Source organism: Rhinopithecus bieti, unplaced genomic scaffold, assembly GCF_001698545.2.
Source record: "Rhinopithecus bieti isolate Rb0 unplaced genomic scaffold, ASM169854v2 scaffold_45617, whole genome shotgun sequence".
NCBI lineage: Eukaryota > Metazoa > Chordata > Mammalia > Primates > Cercopithecidae > Rhinopithecus > Rhinopithecus bieti.
The window spans coordinates 2,634,252-2,658,827 of NW_016819136.1; the positions used below are offsets into that span (position 1 = coordinate 2,634,252).

Consider the following 24,576-nt stretch of genomic DNA (forward strand, 5'->3'; position numbering starts at 1 on the left):
CAACGCGTGCTCCTCCCGCCTGCGTGAGCGCGCGTGGACCACCAGGGGGCGCTCTGAGGCCGGGCCACGCTCCGGTCCCCGCCAGGGAAAGCGATTCCTCTCCCGGCCGACCGAGGGGTCACCGCGGGCCGCTCCCCGCAGCCCGGGCAGAGCCGTGTCCAGGGTGCCGTAGGTGTGGAGAAAAGGGGAGCGCGAGGACTGGGAGCAAGGAGACCCGTTTTCCAGTCCCGAGGATCACTGAAGAGCTGTGCGGGCCGGGCGCGGTGGCTCAGGCCTGTCATCCCAGCACTTTGGGAGGCCGAGGCGGGCGGATCACGAGGTCAGGAGATCGAGACCAGCCTGACCAACATGGTAAAAACCCCGTCTCTACTAAAAATTAAAAGATTAGCCGGGCGTGGTGGCGGCGCCTGTAGTCCCAGCTACTCGGGAGGCTGAGGCAGGAGAATGGCGTAAACCCGGGAGGCCGAGCTTGCAGTGAGCTGAGATCCGGCCACTGCACTCCAGCCTGGGCGGCAGAGCCAGATTCTGTCTCAAAAAGAAAAAAAAGCTGTGTGACCTGCAATGAGTCCTGGCCTTCCGGGCCTCAGTTTCCCCACCTGTGACATGAGGAAGGATGGGCCAGTGGGTGCTGAGCCAGAGACCCGGTTGCTCGAATGTGTGCAGCAGGCGGCTGGGCTGGCGGACAGGGGTACAGCCGGCTCCACCACGACCCGGCCTCAGCACTGAGGCGCGCACAATGCCTGTCCTGACCCTTACTCACCTCACCGGCCTGGAAATTTGGCTCCGAAATTTCCCAAACTCTCCAGGCGCCGTCCATTCCTTCCCAGTCTGGAGGCGTGGAAGGGAGAAGAGGAGGGAAGGAGGGAAGCACAGAGAAAACAGGAGGCCCGAGGCGGTGAGTGGAGAGACCAGGAGTGAGAAGAAAGGAGAAAAGTGAGAAAAAGAGGGAGGAAGAGGAGGAAGATGAGAGTGGAGGAGAGTGAGCGTTGCCCACGCAAGAGGCACCCGCCTTGCTAGGAGGCCGGAGCGGAGCAGCCGGGTGGCCTGCGGGGCGAGCCAGCACCGGCCAAGGCCAGAGGGCCCCAAAGATGCTGTGGCTGGGCCCCCCACAGCCGAATCGCGGCGGTCTTTCCCCAGCCTCAGACTCGCTCCCCGCTCCTCCCCTGTCCGCACTCTCTGCCCCACTCCTCCCTACTCGTGACTCCCAACTCCTCCCTTTCTCCCACTCCTCCTCCCCTCCTTACTCCTCTTCCCCCCAACTCCCCCGACCTCCCTACACCCCCGTTCTCCTCCCTCCTCCCCACTCCTTACTCCTCTTGCCCCCTCCCCACTCCTCCTTCATCTTTCTCTCCCTCCTCCTCCTCCCTCCTCCCCACTCCTTCCCACCTTTCCCTCCTCACTCCCCACTTTCCCACAACTCCCCACACCTAACTCCCAACTTCTCCCCACTCCCCACTCCTCCGCACTCGTTACTCCCAACTCCTCCCTTTTGCCACTCCTCCTCCTCCCCATCCCCACTCCTTACTCCTCTTCCCTTCAACTCCCCCCTTCTCCCTACACCCCCGTTCTCCTCCCTCCTCCTCACTCCTTCCCACTTTTCCCTCCTCACTCCTTTCCCACAACTCCTCACACCTAACTCCCAACTCCTCCCCACTCCTCACCTCCTCACTCCCCACTCCTCCCCACTCCCCCCTTCTCCCTACTTCTCACTCTTCCCCATTCCTCTTACCTCCCCCTCCTCCCCACTTCACTCCTCCCCATTCCTCTCACCTCCCCACTTCTCATTCCTCCCCATTCCTCTCACCTCTCCACTCCTCCCCACTCCTCACTCCTCCCCACTCCTCACTCCTCCCCACTCCTCACTCCTCCCCACTTCTCACTCCTCCCCATTCCTCTCACCTCCTCCTCCTCCCCACTTCTCATTCCTCCCCATTCCTCTCACCTCCTCCTCCTCCCCACTTCTCACTCCTCCCCATTCCTCTCACCTCTCCACTCCTCCCCACTCCTCTCACCTCCCCACTCCTCACTCTTCCCCACTCACCCTCCTCCCCACTCCACTCCTCCCCACTTCTCACTCCTCCCCATTCCTCTCACCTCCCCACTCCCCCACTCCTCTCACCTCCCCACTCCTCACTCCTCCCCACTCCTCGCTCCTCCTCACTCCTCGCTCCTCCTCATTCCATTCACCTCCCCACTCTTCACTCCTCCCCATCCTCAGTTTATCCCTTCGTAGAGGGGTAGGGGTGAGGGAGGAGACTTCTTTTCCACCCCTTCTTCCCTGCTGTCACACCAGAGATGCTATGGTAATGAGCGGCTGCTGGTGGACTCAATGAACAGGCTCCAGGAACAGATGGGAGGGCCCGGGGCTGAGCTGGCCCTACCTTGCCCACACTGGCCAGCAGCTGGAGGCCTGAGACCTGGTCATCGAGGCTCAGCCAGAACTCTGCGTTGTCATCTGCAGCAATGGCAAACTGGATTTTCCCTGGGCAGCGGGGAGAGTTTCCAGATGAGGGCAAGGAGGGCATCAGCATAAAAACCTGCAGGCTTTTTTGAGTGTCTTAGCAATTAAATTCCCTCCAGGGCTGGATGCTGTGGCTTCCCTCTCTGTTAAGTGGGGGTCTCTACATCCTGGGAGACAGTGTGAAGATGGAAAAGACTTATATAGAGAGATGAGCTGGTTCCAGGCTACAAACCAGGGAGCGAGGCAGCAGCCTGTGGGAGCTGGACAAGACCTCAGTGTGACTCAGTGTCCCCTCTCTCCCTGAGGGTGGACTAACAACAAGTTAGTCCCGTCTACCCGTAGCCTTGTGTTGTGTTCTCTGGGTCCCATGCAGAATTCTAGAGCGGGAAGAAGGATGGGTTTTGGGCTGGCCTCACCATCAGTGAAAGGGTGCAGGTAGCCAAAGATGCGGAGGCCATAGTTGGTCCATCTGGGGGACACGGCCAGCTTCCTCAGGGTTGTGCGAATCTATGCCAAGAAAGGGGAAGGAAACAGTTACCCAGAAGAGGGAAGAGGAAATCGGTCCACCCAGGGTTGGTGGGAAGACTAGGAGGGGACTATGACAGGAGGGACCAGGGCTGTGGCTTGGTGAGTGGAGTGCAGGCTCAATTTCAGCTCCCATTTGCCACTCTGTCCAGGAGACTTGTACAGTGCACAACCAGCACAACTGTACATGGTGGCCCTGGGTATACTATATTGAGCCAGAGAGTCTGAAACAGAAATGATGCAGAAGATGAAATTGAAAGAATCCCTAGGACGGAAACAAGGGAACTATTATGGGCAGACAAAAAGAGAGCTCAAAAGATAAAGGAGAAAATATGGACCAGAAAAGCAGCAAGGAAACACGCGAGACAGAAGTGGGCAGAGGAGGCAGGTGTGGAGGGAGGTGGGCAAGGCAGCCTCAGGCACTCACGTGGGGGTACAGCGGGAAATGCAGGTTCCTCCTAAGCTGCTGGATGGAGCTGCCACACCAGTCCTCAAACACATGCAGGTTGGCACGGCCCCGGAACTACAGGGTGGAGGCATAAGTGGTGAGTGAGTGTGAGCACCCCATGCCCGCCCCAGCTCCTCAGCTCCAGGAGGCTGGGCAGAGAGGGGCCAGTGCTCCTCTCACTGTGCGGGTCCGGCCCACTCTATCCCATTCCTAGCCCAGCACCCAGCGCTTCTTTCAGGAACCTGGTGCTGATGTTCACCCCACGGCCTGGCCTGGAGGACAAGGTCTGCTCTGGCCGTGCACCCACACGCACATACTCTCCCTGGTCCTCTCATGCAGGAAGGGGGCTGGTTTTCATTCCTCAGGCAAGGGGGGGCAACGGTTCTGAGAGAATAGCTGAGAGGACAGGGAACTAGGAGGAGCCTGCTGGGGTTTCAGGAGAGAGTTGCTCTGCTCCCCTCCCCGTCCCTGATGCCTGAGGAGAGGAAAGCTCCACAGCTGTCTGCCTGGGAAACCTTATCTACCCAGTGGTCTCCACGCTTCTGGCTCCCCTTGGGAAGCAGCTGGTAGGCACTGCAGGAGGGAGCTGGGGCCCATCTGGGCTTGCCAGCATCCCGGTCTCCCACAGCTCTCGGAGGCCTCCAAGACATTCTGAGCAAGCTGTTCCTGGGATAGCCTCGGGACAGTGCCAGTCGGGTGGGATCCCCTCCCTCCTCTGTAGGACTGGGCTTGGAAGCCCAGAGCAGAAGCCCCCCTTCCCCAGAAAGGGCTAAGGCAGGATCCAGCACTCTGAGTGGGTGGCGGGGCTGGAAATTTGAGAGGAGAGGGGAAGCGTGGGGACTTTGTGCCAATCATCCTGACAGTGGGCCTCGGATCATCCCATGTCCTCCCCTCCCCCAAGGCTTCTATCCAGGTTGTGGGAGGTGGGGCCTGATGACTCCCTACCAGGAGCCTGCCCTGGCTTCCTTGCCATGCCCACCAGATAGCAAAATCTGGACTGGCCTTCGGAGCTATGAGGGGACACCCAGATAGGAAGAAGTGGAGCAAGTTCAGCAAGAGATCTGTAGGAGGGAGGATGGGCAGGCGGGGAGAGGAGTGGGGCAGGGGACAACTCTTCAACAGGAGTGCCCACGGTCCCAGGTGTGGCTGGGAGGGTGGACGCAGCCTCCGGGGAACACTGCCCCAGCGCTGGATCCAGAAAGACACAGGAGAGCCTGTCTCTCCCTGCCCTCCATCAGTGTGGTGCTAATGGGCACACTGGCCTGCTCAATGCTAGGAATGTGGGACTTGGGAAGCAGCCCTCACTCACAGAAGCCGAAGTGGGGGACTGGAACGGGTGGGAGCGGGAACGTGGGCTGGGTAGGTGGGTGGTGGGTTAAGGCTTCAAGGAAGGAAAGAATGGGGACATTGTGCTACTTCAGGGGAAAATCTTCAAGTCCAGTTTATAAGACTCAGCTGTCTCCTCCAAAGGCTTCCTTCTCCCCCTCCCTAGGAGATACGGATCCCAGGAGGGAGGGCATGCCACCAGAGAAGCCTGTTGTGTTCAGCCTGGAGGCCAGAGGCCACGGGGGACTGGGCAGGGAGAGGAGGAGCAGAGGGAGGCACTGGCTGGCCGGCTCCTGCCTCACCCTCAGGGTCTTTCTTGCCTGAGCAAGGAGATCATCAGATGCCGCAGGCGGCCCCAGGCAGACAGGGTGGGAGTGTGGGAAGAGGAGCTACCTGCACTAAGCCCAGGCCCTGACGCAGCATTAGGCTAGCCCTCAAACCATGCTTCACCCACTCTCAGGCTATAGGTGGGGGTCTCTGAGGGGCCAGTGGGCACCCTCTTCCTCCCTGGGCCTGGGATGAGAACCCCCCCAACCCCCAAAGATTTGTGTCCCTCTGAGTTTTGGAGGCTTTGTATCTGGCCGGGACGTAGGACTCCAGCACACCAGCCCTGCCCTCTGCCCACTCACTCCATTGTCCAGCAGTGACTAAGGCCCAGGGAGGGGCACTGGTCACTCCAAGCGCCAGAGCATATCTATGGCCGGTGGTGGTTTTGAAACTTCCACAGTTCGAAGTACAGGAGAAGGTATCTGTTGGAACCCTGTCATTTTAAGGGTGAGGACATTGAAGCTCAGAGAGGTAAAATGACTCCCCAAGGACACACAGCCAGTAACCTTTGGGAAAGGGGAGGGCATCATGCAGGGGTGTGGGTCACACAGGAATATCCACTGCCCCTGCCGGGCCCTCACTGGGCCGCCGCAGAGCCTCCAGCTGGATCTCAGCTTCTCCCCCACACGGAGTCCTCACTGCCTCCAAAGCGGTCGTTCTAAAGCTCGGATCTGACCAAGTCATTCTGCTGCTTAAGACCTCCGAAGCTCCCCAGAAGGCTTCAGAACAGAGCCTCGCCCAGCACACGGAGTCTGACCTACCTTTTCCGCCTCACCTCACACCACTCCCTGTCGCACACCTTTGCTCCACCCACACCAAACCCCTGTCTTTGCCAAAATCGTCCTGCTGTTTCACTTCTCCAAGCTTTTACAAATGCGATTTCCTGATCGGAAGGCCCATTCATTTCTTCCTTACGTGGCAAACTCCTGCTCATCCTTCAAATTTGTTCTCAAATACTTCTCTCTGAGGCCTGCTATGACGTCCCCAGGCACAGGGAACAGCTCCCTCCCCGGTGTTCCCTGCACATCCTAATTATTTAAATGAACAAAGCCTTGGAGGAGCTAAGCCCAGAACAGTATGTTCCTCCATTCTACAAGCACTGAGTGTCTGCTCTGTACCCCTTCAAGAAGAAAGAGAGGTGGTCCTCAAAGGAGGCAGACACGTAAACAAAAGGGTGTCACCTGCGCCAGGGGCTCTGGCAGAGGTATGAGGTTCAGAGGGGCACGAAGGCAGGAGCTGTCAGCCTCCTCCAGGAGCACTCGGAAGCCCCTCACAGGACGTGGGCACTGACTGACCCTCTGCTTCCGCTCTACCCTCTGCTACTCAACCAGAGGCAAACTCGCAAGAGCAAGCACACCTGGCTAGTGGTTCAGTTTTAACTCACCGGGCAGTGGGGCCTCCCCGGGAGGAACACATCAGGGTGATTAGGTCACTGGTTCCTGCACACCAGGAACTCCTATGTCCTGTTCAGAGTTTCGAGGTACTCCATCTATTTTATTTTATTGTATATTTCATTTTATATTATTTTATTTTATTTTGATTTTTCATTTTATATTTTTTATTTTATTTTATTTTATATTTTATTTTAAAGGTCAGGGCCTCACTCCATTGCCTGGGCTGGAGTGTAGTGGCACAATCATGGCTGTCTGCAGCCTCAAACTCCTGGCCTCAAGCAGTCCTTTCTCCTCAGTTGCCCAAGTAGCTGTAACTACAGGTGCATGGCACTACACCTGGCTAATTTTTTTATTTAGTAGAAATGGGGTCTCCCTATGTTGTCCAGGGTGGTCTCAAACTTCTGACCTCAAGTGATCCTCTCATCTTGGCCTCCCAAAGTGCTGGCATTACAGGTGTGAGCCACCACACCCAGCCTTGAATTGTACACTTTAAATGGGTGAAATGTACAGTATGTGAATTACAGTTCCATAAAGCTGTTTTTTTTTTTTTAAATAAATAAATAAAAGGAAAGGCTGAGAACAGGAAGGAGTCTGTCTGTGTCACAGCTCTGTCCACAAAAGACAGACATTGCCTTCTCAAAGCCTGTGTGAACAGCCCATGAAAACTCTGATCTCACTTGCTTTGATCTGACTTTGTACTCACCAAATTTCTTTCTTGTAACTATTTTGGGTTTTGGGAGTGGCCTGGCTGGCAGACACAGCATTTTGGTGAATGGATTTATGAATACATGAACAGACTGTCACTGGGGTGTGTTAATGCGTGTCTTGGGATCTGTGTCGGTGTGAGTAAGTTTTGAAACAATCACTCCATGAAGCCCAGGCCCCCAGCCATCCAGTCTGATCAGTCGGCCTCTGGTGCACCAAGTCAAACGTCTGAGGCTGCTGAGTCTCCAGAGTGACTTCTGGCCTCAGAGACCCTGGGCTGCCAGCCAAAGCCCGGGGCAGGGAAACAGTGAAAGAGGAGGCCATTGTCATCTTCCTCATCTCCTGCCCTTGCTCACCTTTACAGCAGGGCCCTGCACTAACTCTGTGACCCTGAGCTGACCTCTCTGGGCCATTATCTGGAAGAGGGACAGCAGAACAACCTGACAGCTCCTGGACACCAGTAGATGCTCAATAAATGACCTGGATTATTAACCTGGGAACTTCCTGCTGGCCAAGGACAGGCAAGGGGATGGGAACAGAAGTCCCCACGATGTGGAGAGACCGCAAGGCTGGGCTGGAAGCCAGCTGGCACCATTATGCAGCTGTGTGACTGCTGTGTTGTTTGGCCTCTCCAGGACCTTCCTTCCTTATTCTCCTCATTGATAAAATAAAAGGATTGGATCAGTGAATCCCTGAACATCCATGAAGACTGTAATGATGATTTTGTAAGCTATTTTAATATTTAAAATGGAAATCAGTCATTTACCACCAAAAGGCCATACACACTTACTAAAATAGCCAATATTTCTTCTTCTTTTTTTTTTTTTTTTTTGGAGATGGGGGTCTTACGCTGTCACTCAGGCTGGAGTGCAGTGGCACAATCTCGGCTCACTGCAGCCTTAACTGCCTACGCTCAAGCAATCCACCCACCTCAGCCCCCTAAGTAGCTGGGAACACAGGCGTGCATCACCATAGCTAGCTATTTTTTTTATTATTATTTGTAGAGACAAGGTCTCACCATATTGCCCAGGCTGGTCTGGAACTCCTGGGCTCAAGCAATCCTCCCACCTTGACTTCCCGAAGTTCTAGGATTCCAGGCTTGAGCCACCAAGCCCAGCCCAATTTTGATCACTATTTACTATTTGTTCACTGTTTTTGTTTCATTATATGTTTATACATATGTTCTCGATTAGCAAAAACAAGTGGAGAAATTAGTTATTAAGGCGGGCAGATCATGAGGTCAGGAGATCGAGACCATCCTGGCTAACACAGTGAAACCCCGTCTCTACTAAAACTACAAAAAAAAAATTAGCCGGGTGTGGTGGCGGGCGCCTATAGTCCCAGCTACTCGGGAGGCTGAGGCAGGAGAATGACATGAACCCGGGAGGCAGAGCTTGCAGTGAGCCGAGATGGCACCACTGCATCCAGCCTGGGCGACAAAGCAAGACTCCATCCCCCAAAAAAAACAAACAGAAAAAGGATCCAAGCTATCCTTAAAAGGAAAGTAGGCTGGATCACCAGACCAAATGATCTGTAAGGCAAGTTCTTTTCAAAGTACTATCTCCAGGTAGGGCGGGGCATAATTACCTGGTGATGTCATCTAGAGCAGATGCCAGCATTGTAATCCATCCTCTCCCAGGGCTTTAAAAGGAGGCAGTTTCACAGTGTGGACAACTAACATCACATTCAGTACAATACCGCCTCCTTCACTCTTGCCCCAGAGCAAGTGGGTGGATTGGAAATAAAACCACCAAGGCTGAATGAAGAGCTCAATCTATGAGGTATGGATAAAGACAATAAGCTAGCCAGCACCACCCAGCCGAGAAAAGTAACCTGTGTCTGCCGGGCCTCGAGACTAAAGACACTGGGTTCTAAACAAGTTGTAAAATAGGAAACTCAAATTTAAAATTTTCATCCCCAAAGCACTGTGCTACTTGGAAATCTTGGCATAAGGATTTATTTACTCAAGGTGATCTCATGTATATTAATTAACTTCCGAGCCTCAGTTTCTTCATCAAAAGAAAAACAATCTGGGGCCAAGCCTGGTAGCTCACGCCTGTAATCTCAGCACTATGGGAGGCCAAGGCAGGAGGATCGCTTGAGGCCATGAGTTTGAGATCAGCCTGGGCAATAGAGTGGGACCCTGTCTCTACAAAAAATATGTTAAAAAATTAGCCAGGCAATGGTGGTACACCCCTGTAGTCCTGGCTACTCAGGAGTTCAAGGTGCAGTGAACTATGATTGTGCCACTGTGACTGTACACTCCAGCCTGGGAAACAGAGCAAGACCCTGTCTCTAAAAAATAAAAAACGAAAAGAAGAAACACCATCTATCAAAGCCTATAAAAATGAAAAGTATTATGATGGTTCTGATAACTTTTATTCACATGGAACTGCTTCCTGTACAAGTTTTCCAAAGCAGAGTTTCCCAGTGCATGTTCCTTAGAGCATTTCTAGGAAACCTGGGGCACTAGTTTCAGAGAGTACAACAGGCATTTCACGGAAAAAAGCAATTCAGTCTGAGACATGCTGAGCTAAACCAAGTTAAACAGATGGCTGCAGAGCTTCCCATACTCTTTCATGTGCTAATGCACATTTCCAGGAAGGCAAGGTAGTATATTACAGTTTTAAAAACGTATTTAACAATGGACTCTTTTCTTCATGGAATATCTTATGGGATTTAAGATAGTGGCCCAAGAAAGACAGTTTGGGACGCTTATCTTGAGGACGGGATTGGCGTGGCCATAAAAGTCTTTTCGCTTTCGTGAGCCTTGTTTTCCCACCTATAAAATGAGGATAACGACACTGTTTCACAGGGCCGCAAAGCTGAGATGAGATGATCCACAAAGCCTGCCACGCAGTAGGCCTTCAGCAAATGTAAGCGTTCCTTCTCTAAAGAGAGAAATCGAATCAACCTGGAACGCTTGGAGTGAAAAATTTTCATGAAACCGCTAAGCTGGGTGCAGTCATGCCCACCTGTAATCCCAGCTCGTCAGGAGGCTGAAGCTGGAGGATTGCTTGAGCCCAGGAGTTGGAGACTAGCCTGGCCAACATAGTGAGACCCCTTCTCTAAAAACAACAGCAACAAAAAACCAACTACATAAATAATTTAAAAATTTTTTAAATGCACTAGTAGAAAGTTTTCCGTGATCTCTGGAATTATCTGTAAAAATTATGTTTAGCTCTCTCAAAGAGCAGGTGCAGTAGAAATTCCCTTACCTCTGACAGCCAGGGGACAGGCTTGTTCCACTTCAAGTAGCTGCTGTTACTGCTCCCACCTTGGTCAATTTCATGGTCCTAGTGGAAGAATGAAGAATGAACTTGGTAGGAATATGAGGATGAGGAACCGCAGGCAGGACAGGGTTCAGGCCCCTTGGAAGTGCCCGTGGGGAAGCAGAGGGCCAGGAGGCACAGTGCCTGCTCCCAGGGGGTGTCGGCTCAGAGCATGCTGCCATCTGCCATTCACACCGTGTCCCTGGGAATACGTCTCCGTAGTTTCATCAATGTATGCTCCTCAGGTTCCTTCACGTTTCTGAATTTTCTGTCTTCCCCACATGGGAAAAAAGTTTACCCTCATTCGGCCAGGACCTCTTGAGGGCAGGGACCTTGGCTCTCTCTTCCTCCTTATCCCCCAGTTCTCTAGATTTGGGTTCCAACAAGGGGGAGCCCCTCGGGGACATCCCCAAACCCTCCCTATCATGCAGGTCCACAGGCTCAGTTTGGCTGCGGTCCAGCTCTGGGATACATGTCTGTTCTAGGCTCAGCCCTGGGGCTCCTGACTGAATTAGACTTCAGTTTCTCTCATCTGCCTCCTTAGGGACTGTCGGCTCAAGAAACACTACAGGGAAATGTTTCACTACAAGTCTATACATATCCCAGCTAAGGGCAGGGCGGGGTGTCCATCCACCTCGTCGCCTCTGATCTCAGCAGCAAGCACAGCACAGTGCAGCCCTTACCCGAGTGAGAGGCACCACATGCCACTGGTGATGGAGGTCACAGGCCCGGAGTAGTTCTGGCATGGGCAAACTGAACTAGGGGACAAGGGCAGACTCCAGAAATCCAGGCCCAGTGGCAGCCCCAGGCTTTGAGGAGCTGGATGGACATCTCTATGGCTCAGCTAGGAGGTCCCGAGGCCAGACTAGGATTCTGGGGGCTGTTTCTCCTCTGCCTCTCCTCCCAGAGTAGTGGGAGCTACCCTTAAGGCAACTGGGCAGAGTACCTGATGACCCTTGTTAAGGCACCGGCAGGGACAGTGGACTGGCCGGCCACCTACCTCGAGGTTCAGCCTCTGGGGATGGTAGAACTGGAGGTGTGGATCCACAGCTGGAATGTTCCTGCTGGCCAGAGCCTTGGCCAGTTCTCTCCAGCTGCCATATCCTGTGGAAGGGGAAGAGAGGAGCCCTCAGGTCAGTGTAATCTGGAAACCTCATACATCTAAAAGATTTGGAAGGTTAATGGAGGGATTCGTCTTCCCTTGTGCTTCTCACGTCTCTTCAGAGGGTGGGTGGGAAGAGGGCGGGCTGGGGGCAGGAGATAGCTGCACATTGGCCAAGGTCTAAAGGGCAGAGAGAGGAGATGAGCTTACATCCCATCAGCAGTCACCGCCTTCCAGAAACCAGAGAAGGAGCCAGTCCCGGTGAGCATGGACCACGGGCCTCCCACTACCAGCTCGTTCTCCCCCGGTTGCCTCTGGAGGCTAATTTCTCCCAAGAGCTGCTGTGGAGAGATGGTCGCGACAGGCGGTACACTCTTCCCTTCCTGCTCAGCTCCTGTGCCCTGAGCCCAGGGAACAGCAAGGGGTTACTAATGAGTGGGGATCTCTACCATTGATCACTGGGTTGCTGGATGGAGCCAGACCTCAGAGAGGCAGGAAGGGGTGGGCCTGAGATATGGTGTCTGTCAAACAAATTTATAAACCACTGGAGGTACAAGATTAGAGGCCCTGCTACTACTGGCGTCATTGGGAGTCTGCGTGTGGCTGATGCTGTCTGTGCCCTGAAGGCTCTGGGCCAGGTTGGCTTACACACATCTGGGAAGGCAAAAAGTCAAACCATGGCAAGAGGGAGGGAGGGAACAGGAAACTGGGGGGTGCACATGCATTCACAACAAGTCAGGAGGCAAGGGGCTGCACCAGGGTGAGGGCTGGGGAGCATCAGCCCGGCGGCCGGCCACTGCTGACACTCCCAAAGGCTGGGACTCCCATCTGAAAGGAGATTGCTGGCCTTTGAATAAGCAGAACCAAACTACTGTTAGTCACAAACCAGAACCATGGACCACTGAAAGCTAGAAGAGGCTTTCGAGATCACCTCGTCCTCTCTTTGAGTGAGGAAAGTGGGACCCAGACTGGTCAAATGGCTGATCAAGGCTCACTCAGCAAGTAGTGGCAAGGCTAAGACTAGGACCCCAGTGTGCAGGTGGATTTCCACTGAGCCTCCCCTCTTCCTCCAACAGCTTCACCACGATGTCCCCAGGATGCTGTGGTGAGCACTGCTTGGAAGGAATTAGCCTGACAGTCCCCGATACCTGGGAGCCAAGAGTTGACAGTAGGCAGAAGTGTCATAGGAACCCCTGTGTGAGCACCAGCAGAGACACAGAGAGCCACGCGGACACAGAACACAGAGCACCGCCCACAAATATGGGCCTCACTGAAGGTGGCCACCCATGCTGTGCACGAGTGTTTACGTAACAGGCCTGGGGAGGGCGTGGGAACGGGGGCTGCACGCTGGCAGGCAGGTGTGGGGTGAGAGTGCTTTTCTTACATGGTTATGCTTTGTGTGGGCCCTTTCGTGCTTACTGGGTGTCTCACAGGCGTGATTTCATCTGAACCTTCTAAGAATCTCCTGAGAGGCCAGCTCCATCACCCCATTTTACAGATGGGGACAGAGCGCTCTGAGTTTAAAGCCATGGAGCTCGTTGTTCTGCAGCCAGGATTAGAACAGAGAGCTCCTCTGTCTTACAGGCCCAGCTTTTCTTATTCTGCCCACATTTTCTCCTGTGGGTACTCTCTGGCATAGACTTTGAGGAGTGCCAACGCAGAGGCCTCAGCGGGGGATCTGTCTTTGGGTTTCTGCAGATGTTAACCCTCCACTCATGCTATGGTTACAGGGACTTCTGCAGCTTTATCCCTCTGTCATCAAGGTCTCTCCTGTTTCCAGGCCGGTCCAGCTGGCAGGAAGAGGTCTGGCAAGTTCAGGGCAGGGGTGTGTTCTGGGGAAGCAGGATGCTGGGGCCACTGAAGTGATGTGAAAATACGAGGAGTGAGGGAGAAAGGGAAAGAATGCTCCCAGACTCTGCCCTCCATTTCCGGATGAGCTCAGGAGAAAACTGCTTGTTCATCTGCTAATCCCAACCCAAACACATGAGCTAAAGCAAGAGCTCATCCCTTTCCAGCCGCGGGGAGCTGCTGGCTAGCAGTTGTGGGTTCAGGTGTGCCTGGGTGACACATGAGTTACACTGTGGGGAGGGGGAGGACGGGCCCTGCCTTGCTCCTGCATCTGAATGACTGGGTCACCTTCACTCTTATGACTAAAGCTTCTTACTCAAGAGAAGCTTGTGGGGAAACACCCACAAAATGCTGCCTGCCCCATCAGTGGGAGTTACAGTGCGTCTCTGGTGCACATTCCTTCTCCAAGACAGTCTTCAGCTCAGCCAAAGTCCTTGACTGTTGGAAGTCACACCAAGGGGAGATGACTTACCCCTACAATCAACTAGCATTGTGGGTCTTCAGCTGCCTTTGTCCTGGCGTCTGCTGGGAAGTGACAAAGACTCTCCCCTTGACCAAACCTTAGATGCTCCTCTGAGCACTCTTTTTTATGCGACCTCATCCTTGGGCCCTGTCCTGGGCCTGCCTAGTCCAGTTTCCAGCAAGAATTCTGCTAGGGCAGTTTAGCAGAACTCCCGACCCCAACATCTGACCAAGCTTCTCATCTCCCACCCTTGCCGTTAGCAAGCGTCCCATTAGGCCAATTCAGCAAGAATCCCTCCATTCTTGATGTCTCAGTCATTTTCCAACCACTGACCCCTCAACTCTGCTGGCTGGCAATAAATCCCCAGTCATCGCTGCTGTATTCAGAGTTGAGCTCAGTTCTGTCCTGAAGCCTCTCTCCCATGTTGCAGCAGTACTAAATAAAATCCATCTTCACGACCGGTAACTAGTGTGCAGTTCTATTTCTCTTTAACAGAAGGTAAGAGGCAGCTCTCTCAGTGACCAAAGACAAATCCATTTAGGGAGGTGAGTGGATTCCAGGTAGGAAATTCGGTGTAGTTAAAGCCAGTCAGGTCTTGCCCCTGGGTAACAGGTGAGTCTAGGTAGCTGTGAGATACCTAAAACTTGGGATAGTCAACAGCCCAACCCTCACTAATTTAAGGAGTAGGAAAATTCCTTTGCAGGCCTCATGATGTAGAAGGAAGACAAGCAAGCCTTCTGAGTCAGAAAGATCTAATCGTGGCCTGGCGTGGTGGCTCATGCCTAGAATCCCAGCAGTTTGGGAGGCCAAGGCATCAGGATCACTTGAGCCCAGGAGATTGAGACTAGCAACATATGGGCAACATAACAAGATCTCCCCCTTTGTTTGAAAACAAAAATAAAATTAAAAAAAAAAATCTAATTGTATATCTACCACTTATAAACTGTGACTGCTTGAACAAGTAATTTAACTTCTTTGGCCCTGGTTTCTTCATCTGAATGGTGGAAATAAAAACACCTGCCCCACAGGGACTGCTACGGAGATTAAATTATGTGGGCCAGACCTAGCCTGGGGTCTAGACCCAATAAATGTTTTCTTCCTAAAAATTTCCGAGTTTGAGTTGGATTTAGGAGTCAGAAGATATGAGTTTCAACTGCTTTAAAAATATTCAATATTTCTCTGACTCTTTTCTCTCTATGCTTCTTTTTTTCTTATTTTTCTTTTTTTAAGAGACAGGATTACCCAGGCTGGAATGCAGTGGTACAATCATAGCTTACTGCAGCCTCGACCTCCTGAGCTCAAGTAATCCTCCCACCTTAGCCTCCTGAGTAGGAAGGACTACAGGTGCATGCCGCCATACTTGTTCAATTTTTTAAAAAATTTTAGAGATAGGGTCTTTTTATGTTGTCCAGGTTGGTCTTGAACTCCTGGGATCTCCTCCCACTTCAGCCTCCCAAAGTGCTGGGATTACAGGTGTGAGCCACCGTGCTCAGCTTTCTCCATGCTTATTGACCAGAGCAGTGGGCAGTGGGCCAGGAGTGGCAGCAGGGAAATAGGTAACACCCCCTCTTTGTTTCACAGTGTTGCTCTTTGCCCCCCACCCTCCCTCATCCCTCACAAATATTCACTAAGTGCGTCTCAGGTGTCAGGAGCCGTGCGGTGCATTGGGATATCTCCTCTTCCCGTATCCTTGCCTCTGTGTTAATCCTGCCAGTGAATAACCAGGCATTGCTTAGCCCCCCTGGGGGAACGTGGAGCTGAAAAATGTGCTGATTTAACTACTGACATTTGTCACTTGCCCTCTGGGAAGCGAACTCCTCCTGCTCCTAGCCAGACCTCTCCTCCCAGAGCGCCAGCTGCCAGGGCCTGTTTCTGCTACAACAGGTGACACATTTGTGCCAGGAGACAGACACCCCAATCTCAGGTGACAGATAAAGCACCACCGTGGGCCTCATATTCTGCCCTCACAAAGCTGGGCTATCAAATTCACCATCAGCCGGAGCTTTGCCGACATCCCTCCTCTGTGCAATGCAGACTCTTCAAAGGCCTGAAGATTACCATCTTTCTCGCTGGTAAAAATATGGCATGCATATATCCCTTTGTGCTTCTGGCTTTTTTCTAAGACTCTCACAGACGTTGTTTCATGAGCTCTTCTCAACCTCCCTGTTAGGTGTCGTCATCTCCATTTTCGAGATGAAGAAACAGGGACAGAAAAGCAGAGTCATCGGCTCAAGGCCACACAGTGACCAGGACAACCCATGGCAAGGATTTATTACCAGGAACATCATCAGCCCTTAACACACGGCAGCTCATACTTGCATTATTAGTCATGATGCTGCAGAGCTGGAACTCACAATTATTTCTCCTGACGCCTGGTCTGATTCACACCCAAGAGAAAGGGAGTCTGTCGCTGCCCAGGCTGGCATTGGTGTTGCAGATTCTGTGCTGGGACTGCAGGCCTGAGCCTCCCAACTCCACTGCAGGGCTAAAACACTTCAAAGCACTTTCAACTTAGCAGGCAAAACATTCAGATTAAGTTCTCATGTTAATAAAGACCCGGGACCAACTAGCTGACCCACAACATGCCAGAGCCATGGCCCATGACGGGAAAATCTCCCCTAAGTTAGCCTAACACATAGCAATGCTCAAACTCCTACTAAAGCCCAACAGGGCATTTTACAAGGTACGTGGCAAGATGTATTGCTTTTGCTCCTAAGTAGTTGTGATAATGGCAATATTAATAGCAGCTAACCTTTACTGAGCACTTATTATACGCAAGGCACTATGCGAAGAGTTTGACTTCACTGCGTAAAGGTGCAGATAACGTGCCCATGTGCACACACGTCACTTCATGGTAAATGACAAGGGGGAGCCCAACATATAACTCCAGAATCTGTTTGAATCGTCTGTGATCTACGCTGGGAGTAACATCATCGGCCCCAGATGAGTTAGGTTCACCTCACCCATCACTCCCACATCTTATTGCTTGCTCATGTGGAAATGAACTTTGCCGCCTACAGAAGTGACTGGGTGTAGACTGCTCAACCCGGTGAATGGTGCAAGTCCATCACAAGGGGAGCAAAAGGGTTAACCCCAACCCCAGCTACAAGCAAGTGCTCGCTCCGTATCAGTAGGGAACCTGGAAGCAACTCATGAAAGCCAACAGGAGAGGTGGAGCTGAGAGTAAGCCGGAAAAAGAAGTGAAAGCAGTGGGTGTGGGGGTAACACCTGCAGGCAGAGATGCAGAGAAGTCTTTCTGAAGCTCTGACTCCAGCCTTGAGGCAGGGATCCATTAGAAAGGGCTTGCTCCTGGGCAAGGGTATGCAAGAGGGGAAGGCCTGGCCCTACCAGGGCCCCAGGAAAGCGAGGGAGGAGAGGCGAGGCCTGGGAGGGCTGGTTCCACGTACACCACCACATGCCAAGGACCCGAAGATCCAGGGTGCACATAGATGACTGGCTTAGAAAGCCCCAGGGTCTGCAGAGAGAACTGTCACCGGACACTCAAACTGGAATGAGAAAAGGTGATGAAATCCAGAGGAACTGAACAGAAACAGAGCCCTTCTCCCACCAGAGAGGAGGAGGTTGTCAAGGGAATGAACAAGAGGCCATGACATCCAGGGCACAGTTCCACAGAAGCCAGGAACCAGCACTGAGTCCCGGGATGGAAAAGCAGGGGCTGTGGCTCTGTCCTCGGAGAGCACTCGGGGCCAGTCACACGTCCTCAGCAGGGCAAAGCTGCTAGGGCTAGAAGCCAGCAGGGCCTGAAACCCACCAGAAACCTGAAGCGGCACAGAGAGTCAGGGGTGAAGCCAGGGGCCTGTCACCTGGGAGGGAGTCTCTAAGGCAGACCCAATGCTCCAATGGCAGAGTCAGGGTGTGTGGCTAAACCTATCCTTTCTAGTCCATGATGCCCCAGGGAGCCTGATGCAAGAAAAATTATTAGTAATCCAACAGTAATAGTTAGCACTGAGGTGTTAGGCATTTATATAAACATACATAGGCCTGTTATGTTTATATTAAATGAAACATCGGGTGTTTTATTTAATATAATAAACCTCGCTGGGTGCAGTGGCTCACATGTGTATTCTCAGCTACTCAGGAGGCTGAGGTGGGAGGATGGCTTGAGCCCAGGAGTTCGGGCTGTAGTGCGTTAGGACCATACCTGTGAATTGCCACTGCACTCCAGCCTGGGCAATATAGTGAGACCCCGTCTCTAAAAACATTTAAAGATTAAAAATTAATAGAATAAACCTACAGGAAAGGAAGCCTTAGAGGTTAAAATTCTTCCTAAAAGTCACATAGGCCGTAGGTGACCAAGCCAGTATTTGAACCCAGGACAAAAGCCTGGGTACTAAATTCCACTACTCTCTATGGAATGTGCTTGAGAGTTTCTGCCTGCCTCCACCATCACCCTCATTATCACCTGGTGTCAGGTACCCACTGAGTCACCAGCTACCCGTTCCCCATCCCCTCTCCAATGACCTCCTACTCACCCACCCACCCACACTTCACACACACACACACACCAGACCATTTTCTTATATTCTCTCTCATTTGGCCACTAACATCTCTCCATAGAAGCCCCTCAAATGCAAGGGAGAGTGTGGAGACCCAACTACATTGTCCCATAGTCCCAAAACAGCTGGACAATTGGACACGAGCGCATTTGAGCATGAGCCTGCTTCCCTCTTCTCGGCTTCCAAGCTCTTCCTTCTCAATGTGACCCACTCAGTTGTGTGTCTGCAAGCAGACGCTGCCCCTGGCCCCATCTCACGCGCCCTCACAGCACAGGTGTGCATGGAGGGGGCAAGTGAGGAGCAGTGGAAAGGTGGAATCCTAAGGCCTCCCTCTAGATGAGCAGATGGATATGGGTGGGGCCATGATAAGCCTCTTCCTGACCCTACCCTGAGTCTGCTGATGCTCACAGCCAGGGCCAGAAACCTGAAGAACAGCCAGCTGTGCTTTCCCCCAGCTTCCTACCAAGCTAGCACCTGAGCTACTGAAATGGCTGTGTCTGCAGGCAGGCTGAGGTTCGCAAGCTACGGGCACAAGGGACTATACCTACTGCCCCATTGGGTGCCACCTAAAGGGGGTCCAAGAGAGGGCATCTGAGCCCATGCCAGGTGTTTGCCTGGGTATTTCTGCCCTGCTGTCAGTGCTTCCTGCTCACCCAAACATCCCTGCTTGGCCCAAACATCCACACTGAAGTACAAAACCAGCCGGGTGTGGTGGCTCACATCTGTAATCCCAGCACTTTGGGAGGTGGAGGGTGAAAGATTGCTCGAGCTCTAGAGTTCGAGACCAGCCTGGACAACATGATGAAACCTCGTTTCTTAAAAAAAACAAAACAAGGCCAGACACAGTGGCTTACGCCTGTAATCCCAGCACTTTGGGAGGCCGAGGCGGGTGGATCACCTGAGGTCAGGAGTTCGAGACCAGCCTGACCAACATGGAGAAACCCCGTCGCTACTAAAAAAAAATACAAAATTAGCCAGGCTTGGTGGTGTATGCCTGTAATCCCAGCTACTCGGGAAGCTGAGGCAGGAGAATCACTTGAACCCGGGAGGTGGAGGTTGCGGTGAGCTGAGATCGCGCCATTGCACTCCGGCCTGGGCAACAAGAGCAAAAACTCTGTCTAAACAACAACAACAACAACAAACTAGCTGGGCACGGTGGCACACACCTGTGTTCCCAGCTACTCGGGAGGCGGAGGTGGAAGGATCCAGCCCAGGAGGTAGAGGCTGCAGTGAGCCACAAGTGTACAACTGCACTCCAGCCTGGGTGACAGAGGGAGATTCTATCTCAAAAACAAACAAACAAAAACCAAAAGCACAAAGTCTAAAACCAAGGGGGCAGATGAGGAGAGGAGGTAGGAAGAGGGGGCAGATGCCCTTTCTCTTCTGCTGCCACTGCTCTGGGAATGTGGAGTCCGTCTGGACCCAGCCCGGCTCAGTAAATAGCCATTCCTCAGGCCATGAATTCGATCAGAAGAGGCCACAGAAGGTTTCGCCAGGCCATGGGGTCACCTCTAACATATCGTCATTACCATCATCATCATTATTCCAAAAAAAAAAAAAAAAAAACTAACACCTACAACATTTAAGGGCCCATTTAGTAGTAAGTGCTGTGACAATCACAGCCACAAACACAGTCCTGTGAAGGGGAATTTTGACTTAAGACCCTTGAGAAAATGCGGTGATTTAGGAAAATCTAGAGGTAATAGGGTCAGGGAGTTCTAAGACCGGCCGGAGCCCATGGACCTAGTGAAGGTCCTAGTGAAGGCGTTTCCAGGGTCCTCAGATCAGTCCTGACTTTTCTAAACCCGTTAGGCTTGTCTTTTCCGACCTTCTTTCTGTCCTGGGAGAGGACAAGCTTCTGCATGCAGAGGCAAGATGTGGGGCAATCCTTTTCCTTCCTGGAGTCTTTCAAAGAGGAAGTTCAGGGGTGGTCAGGAGTAAGCGATCAGCAGGCTGAGAAAGAATGAGCTAATGAGTCCACCAACCACCAGCGGGCATTTACTGAGAACCTGCTGTGTGCCGTGCTTAGTCCCACCAGCGGGCATTTACTGAGAACCTGCTGTGTGCCGTGCTTAGTCCCAAGAGCAGGCATTTACTGAGAACCTGCTGTGTGCCGTGCTTAGTCCCCAAGAAGCAGGCATTTACTTGAGAACCTGCTGGTGTGCCGAGCTTAGTCCCACAGCGGGCATTTACTGAGACCTGCTGTGTGGCCGTGTAGTCCCACCAGCGGGCAATTTACTGGCACCTGCCTGTGTGCCGTGCTTAGTCCACGCAAGAGCATGGCATTTACTGAGCCCTGCTGTGTGCCGTGCTTTAGTCCACCAGCGGGCATTTACTGAGAACTGCTGTGGGTGCCATGCCTTAGTCCAGGGAAAGAGCAGGCCATTTACGAGCACCTGCTGTGTGGTGTGCTAGTCCACACCAGCAGGCATTTACTGAAACCTGCTATGTCGGTGTGCTTAGTCCCACAGCGGTGCATTTACTGAGAACCTGCTGTGTGCCATGCTTAGTCCAAGAGTCAGTGCATTTACTGAGAACCTTCTGTGGACCGTGCCTTAGTCCCACCAGCGGCATTTACTGAGCACCTGCTGTGTGCCGTGCTTTAGTCCCAACAGCGGGCATTTACTGAGCACCTGCTGTGTGGCCTGTGCCTTAGTCCCACAGCGGGCATTTATGAGACCTGCTGTGTGCCGTGCTTAGTCCCACTCAGCGGGCATTTACTGAGACCCTGCTGTGTGCGTGCTTAGTCCACCACGGCATTTACTGAGCACCTGCTGTGTGCCGTGCATTAGTCCACCAGCCGGGCCATTACTGAGCACCTGCGTGTGCCGTGCCTTAGTCCCCCACCAGCGGGCATTTACTAGAGCACCTGCTGTGTGCCGTGCTTAGTCCCCACAGCGGGCATTTACTGAGTCAACCTGTTGTGCTGTGCTTAGTCCCCAGCCAGCGGGCATTTACTGGAGCACCTGCTGATGTGCTGTGCCTTAAGTCCACCAGCCGGGCAATTACCTGAGCACCTGTTGGGCTGTACTTAGTCCCTCTGCTACCGCTGTGATGTACAGAAAAGTGCCAATGGATGACAGTCAACTGCACCCTTCCTAAGGTGCAGTTAGGACGGACGTCTATGGACCTGTGGATGTGCTCTGGCACACATACTCATGCCCACACGCAGGGCACACACAAGCCAGTTCTGCATTATGCAAACAAGCAGACCTCATTAGACGTCAGGTCTAACTGGATGCTAATGACATGATGTCGCTCATTACGTTTCCATTTCTTAGGCCTGCAGGAACCTCGGGCAGTGTTCTGCAAACATTTTCCGGGACTGGGAAACTGGTCTTCAGTGTCCTAAAGAGTCCAGGAAAAGCAACAGAGATGTAGGAAAACCCTGACTCTGGAAGACGGTCATGGAGTAGTTTCAGCAGAAACACCTTCAGAACTCACCTCAACGTTTACCACTGAACATGGAAGCTCTGAATGGTTTGGGGCCACAGTGGGACAGTAGCCCAGTAGCTGGTCAAAAGCCTGTGCTCTTCCTCCTGTTCCTTTCCAGGTGAAAGGAGGGGGGCGGTTTCCATAGTTGGAGGGCCTACAGGGACACACGCGTTATAGAAACAAAGAGAAGGAACCAGAATGAAAAAACTGAAGATTGGAAAAAGAGTGGGAGAGGAGAAGAATGCAGTCAGGAATGTGGCTTTGAAAAGGAGAAAGAGAGCATCACCTCGCCAGCAACTGAGACAGGAGGACAGACATGGGGAAGACTTGATAATTGTGTTACTGGCCGGGCACAGTGGCTCACGTCTGTAATCCCAGCACTGTGGGGGGTTGAGGTGGGTGGATGACCTGAGGTCAGGAGTTTGAGACCAGCCTGACCAACATGGTGAAATCCCGTCTCTACTAAAAATACAAAAAATTAGCCAGGCGTGGTGGCGTGTGCCTGTAATCCCAGCTACTCAGGAGGCTGAGGCAGGAGAATCACTTGAACCCAGGAGGCAGAGCTTGCAGTGAGCCGAGATCACGCCACTGCACTCCAGCCTGGGCAACAGAGCGAGACTCCATCTCAACAACAATCAATCAATCAATAATTGTGTTATTTATGAAGAGGCTAGACTTGTAGGCTGACTACAGTAAGATGCCAAAAGGGACCTGGGTGGGAAACAATACTGTTTACAAAACCCTCCTCCACACATTAACCCACTTAACCCACCACCAAGTTTAACAGAGGATAGTGGCAGGTTTAACACAACAAGTTTAACCCACCACATGCATTTAACAGAGGATAAACACAACAGCTAGCGAATGTGCATTTGCCCAGGGCAGTCATCATGCTAAGCACTTGACATAAACGGTCTTGTTTAATCTTCAACAATCCTTTAGGTAGGTATTAATATTATTCCCATTTTACAGATGAGAAAACTGAGGTCCTGACTGGTAAGGAGGGTGCATACCTGCCCAAGAACTCACAACATCTAGATAATAGAGCTGAGATTTAACTCGTTTGTTTTCTTTTCTTTTCTTTTCTTTTTTAACATCACTTAACAAGTATCTTACACAGACCCTTTTGTTTGTTGAATGCAAAAGCAATGGAAACCAAGGAAAGCAGAAAGAGGTATGGCCCTGAGGCCAAAAAAGTTTTCCAGGCCCACACAGGGACTGGGTTTGGGACCAGCAGCCAGGAGCCACAGCCACCCTGCCCTCTCCCCACCTGATGGCTCCTTGTGGAAAACACACTCTGATTAAGCCCTTTCTCTTTTCTGCATCAGGCTTGAAAACAAAAAATGTACGTTATCTGATCTGGAGGGCTGCCAGCTGCTAGATATGCGGGGTCTGACGATTATAACTTGCCAAAGTCAAACTGAGGTTGTTGTAACCTGTCCTTGGTAGCGATAAGTGGGACGGGGAAGGCATGAATGACAGTAACTTTGTTCTCCAAGAAAGGAATATGGGGATCTGCTTTCCTCCTCCCCATGAAACGTCATTTTAATGGAACTTCAGGTTAGCCCACCCCGGGGTGGAGGAGTGCGTTGTGTATCGTTTTGTCAACCATCCCACCACGGATCGGTCTATCTGATGTGTGTTTTTTTGTTTTGTTTTGTTTTGAGACGGAGTCTCTAGCCTGGGCTAGAGTACACTGGCAAGATCTCAGCTTACTTCAACCTCTACCTCCCGGATTCAAGCAATTCTCCTGCCTCAGTCTCCTGAGTAGCTGGGATTATAGGCGCCTGCCACCATACTCAGCTAATTTTCTGTATTTTTAGTAGAAATGGGGTTTCACTATTTGGTCAGACTGGTCTCGAACTCCTGACCTCGTAAGCCGCCTGTCTCGGCCTCCCAAAGTGTTAGGATGACAGGCGTGAGCCACTGCGCCCGGCCTCTATCTGATGTTTTCCATCAGAGTTGATTCATCTTCTTATTCTTACTTTTATCCCAGTGCCATAAATCATTTCCATTTTGTGGATGGAGACATAGAGACCGGCAGAAAAGTTAATTGATTTGTTCAATGTCAAAGGGAAGCCTGTGCGAAGGACCGGACTAGAGACGAGGCCTTTGATTCCTGGCTCAGGACTGTGCGCACCACAGCACAGTACCGAGCCAGAGCTGCTGGAGTTAAGTGAGCTGCAGGCAGAGTATTCCAGGGGAGGACACTGGCTGAACCTCACCTAGGAAGGGGCTGAAAATCAGCACCATGCAGAGGCAGAAACTAGGTCTTGTTTGTTATCAGATTCTCACTGTATAAATGAGTTAAAATTAGTAGTTTCAACACATTCCCGCTTCAGAAAAGGATTAAATTGCCTGGGCCTTTATATTCTCACTATATAAACCAGGCATTTGATACACGTGAACAAATGAAGGAAGGAAGGACAAGGAGGGTTGAGAGGCCTGGCGTACTGATCATGCTAGAACTGATTAGGCATCGTGACCGATTAGGTCACGATTCTGGGCTAGGGACCGAATGAAGTGACAGACACTGGCCCTGACATTGAGAAATTAACCACCAGCTGAAGGCCGTCCCAGCAGGCTGTGGACACTCACAATGGCACACATGTCAAAGGTACAGCCCAAAGGTGCTTCGAAGGAAGTGCTTTCTTTAGGGAGTGCTTTCTCTCTTTTGAAATTTAATTTTAGGGGAGTGTGTATTTAGTAAAATACCTACAACATAAAAGTTACATTTTTTTTTTTTTTTTTTT

The 24,576-nt window shown here is 52.0% G+C and overlaps 1 protein-coding gene across 2 annotated transcripts in view; it reads right to left on the reverse strand.

Annotated features, from left to right (window-relative positions):
- Positions 1-24,576, reverse strand: part of B4GALNT3 (beta-1,4-N-acetyl-galactosaminyltransferase 3) — a 109,638-nt gene that overhangs the window by 20,470 nt on the left and 64,592 nt on the right. For both annotated transcript variants that reach the window (XR_001882640.1, XM_017858585.1), the window contains exons 2-7: positions 11,459-11,562; positions 10,405-10,482; positions 3,414-3,509; positions 2,878-2,968; positions 2,382-2,482; positions 761-828 (exon numbers count right to left, since the gene is read on the reverse strand). Coding sequence is in view for 1 of the 2 variants with exons in the window: in XM_017858585.1 (XP_017714074.1) it covers positions 761-828; positions 2,382-2,482; positions 2,878-2,968; positions 3,414-3,509; positions 10,405-10,482; positions 11,459-11,562 (538 nt within the window). In the remaining variant the exon portion in view is untranslated. The remainder of the gene's footprint in view (positions 1-760; positions 829-2,381; positions 2,483-2,877; positions 2,969-3,413; positions 3,510-10,404; positions 10,483-11,458; positions 11,563-24,576) is intronic.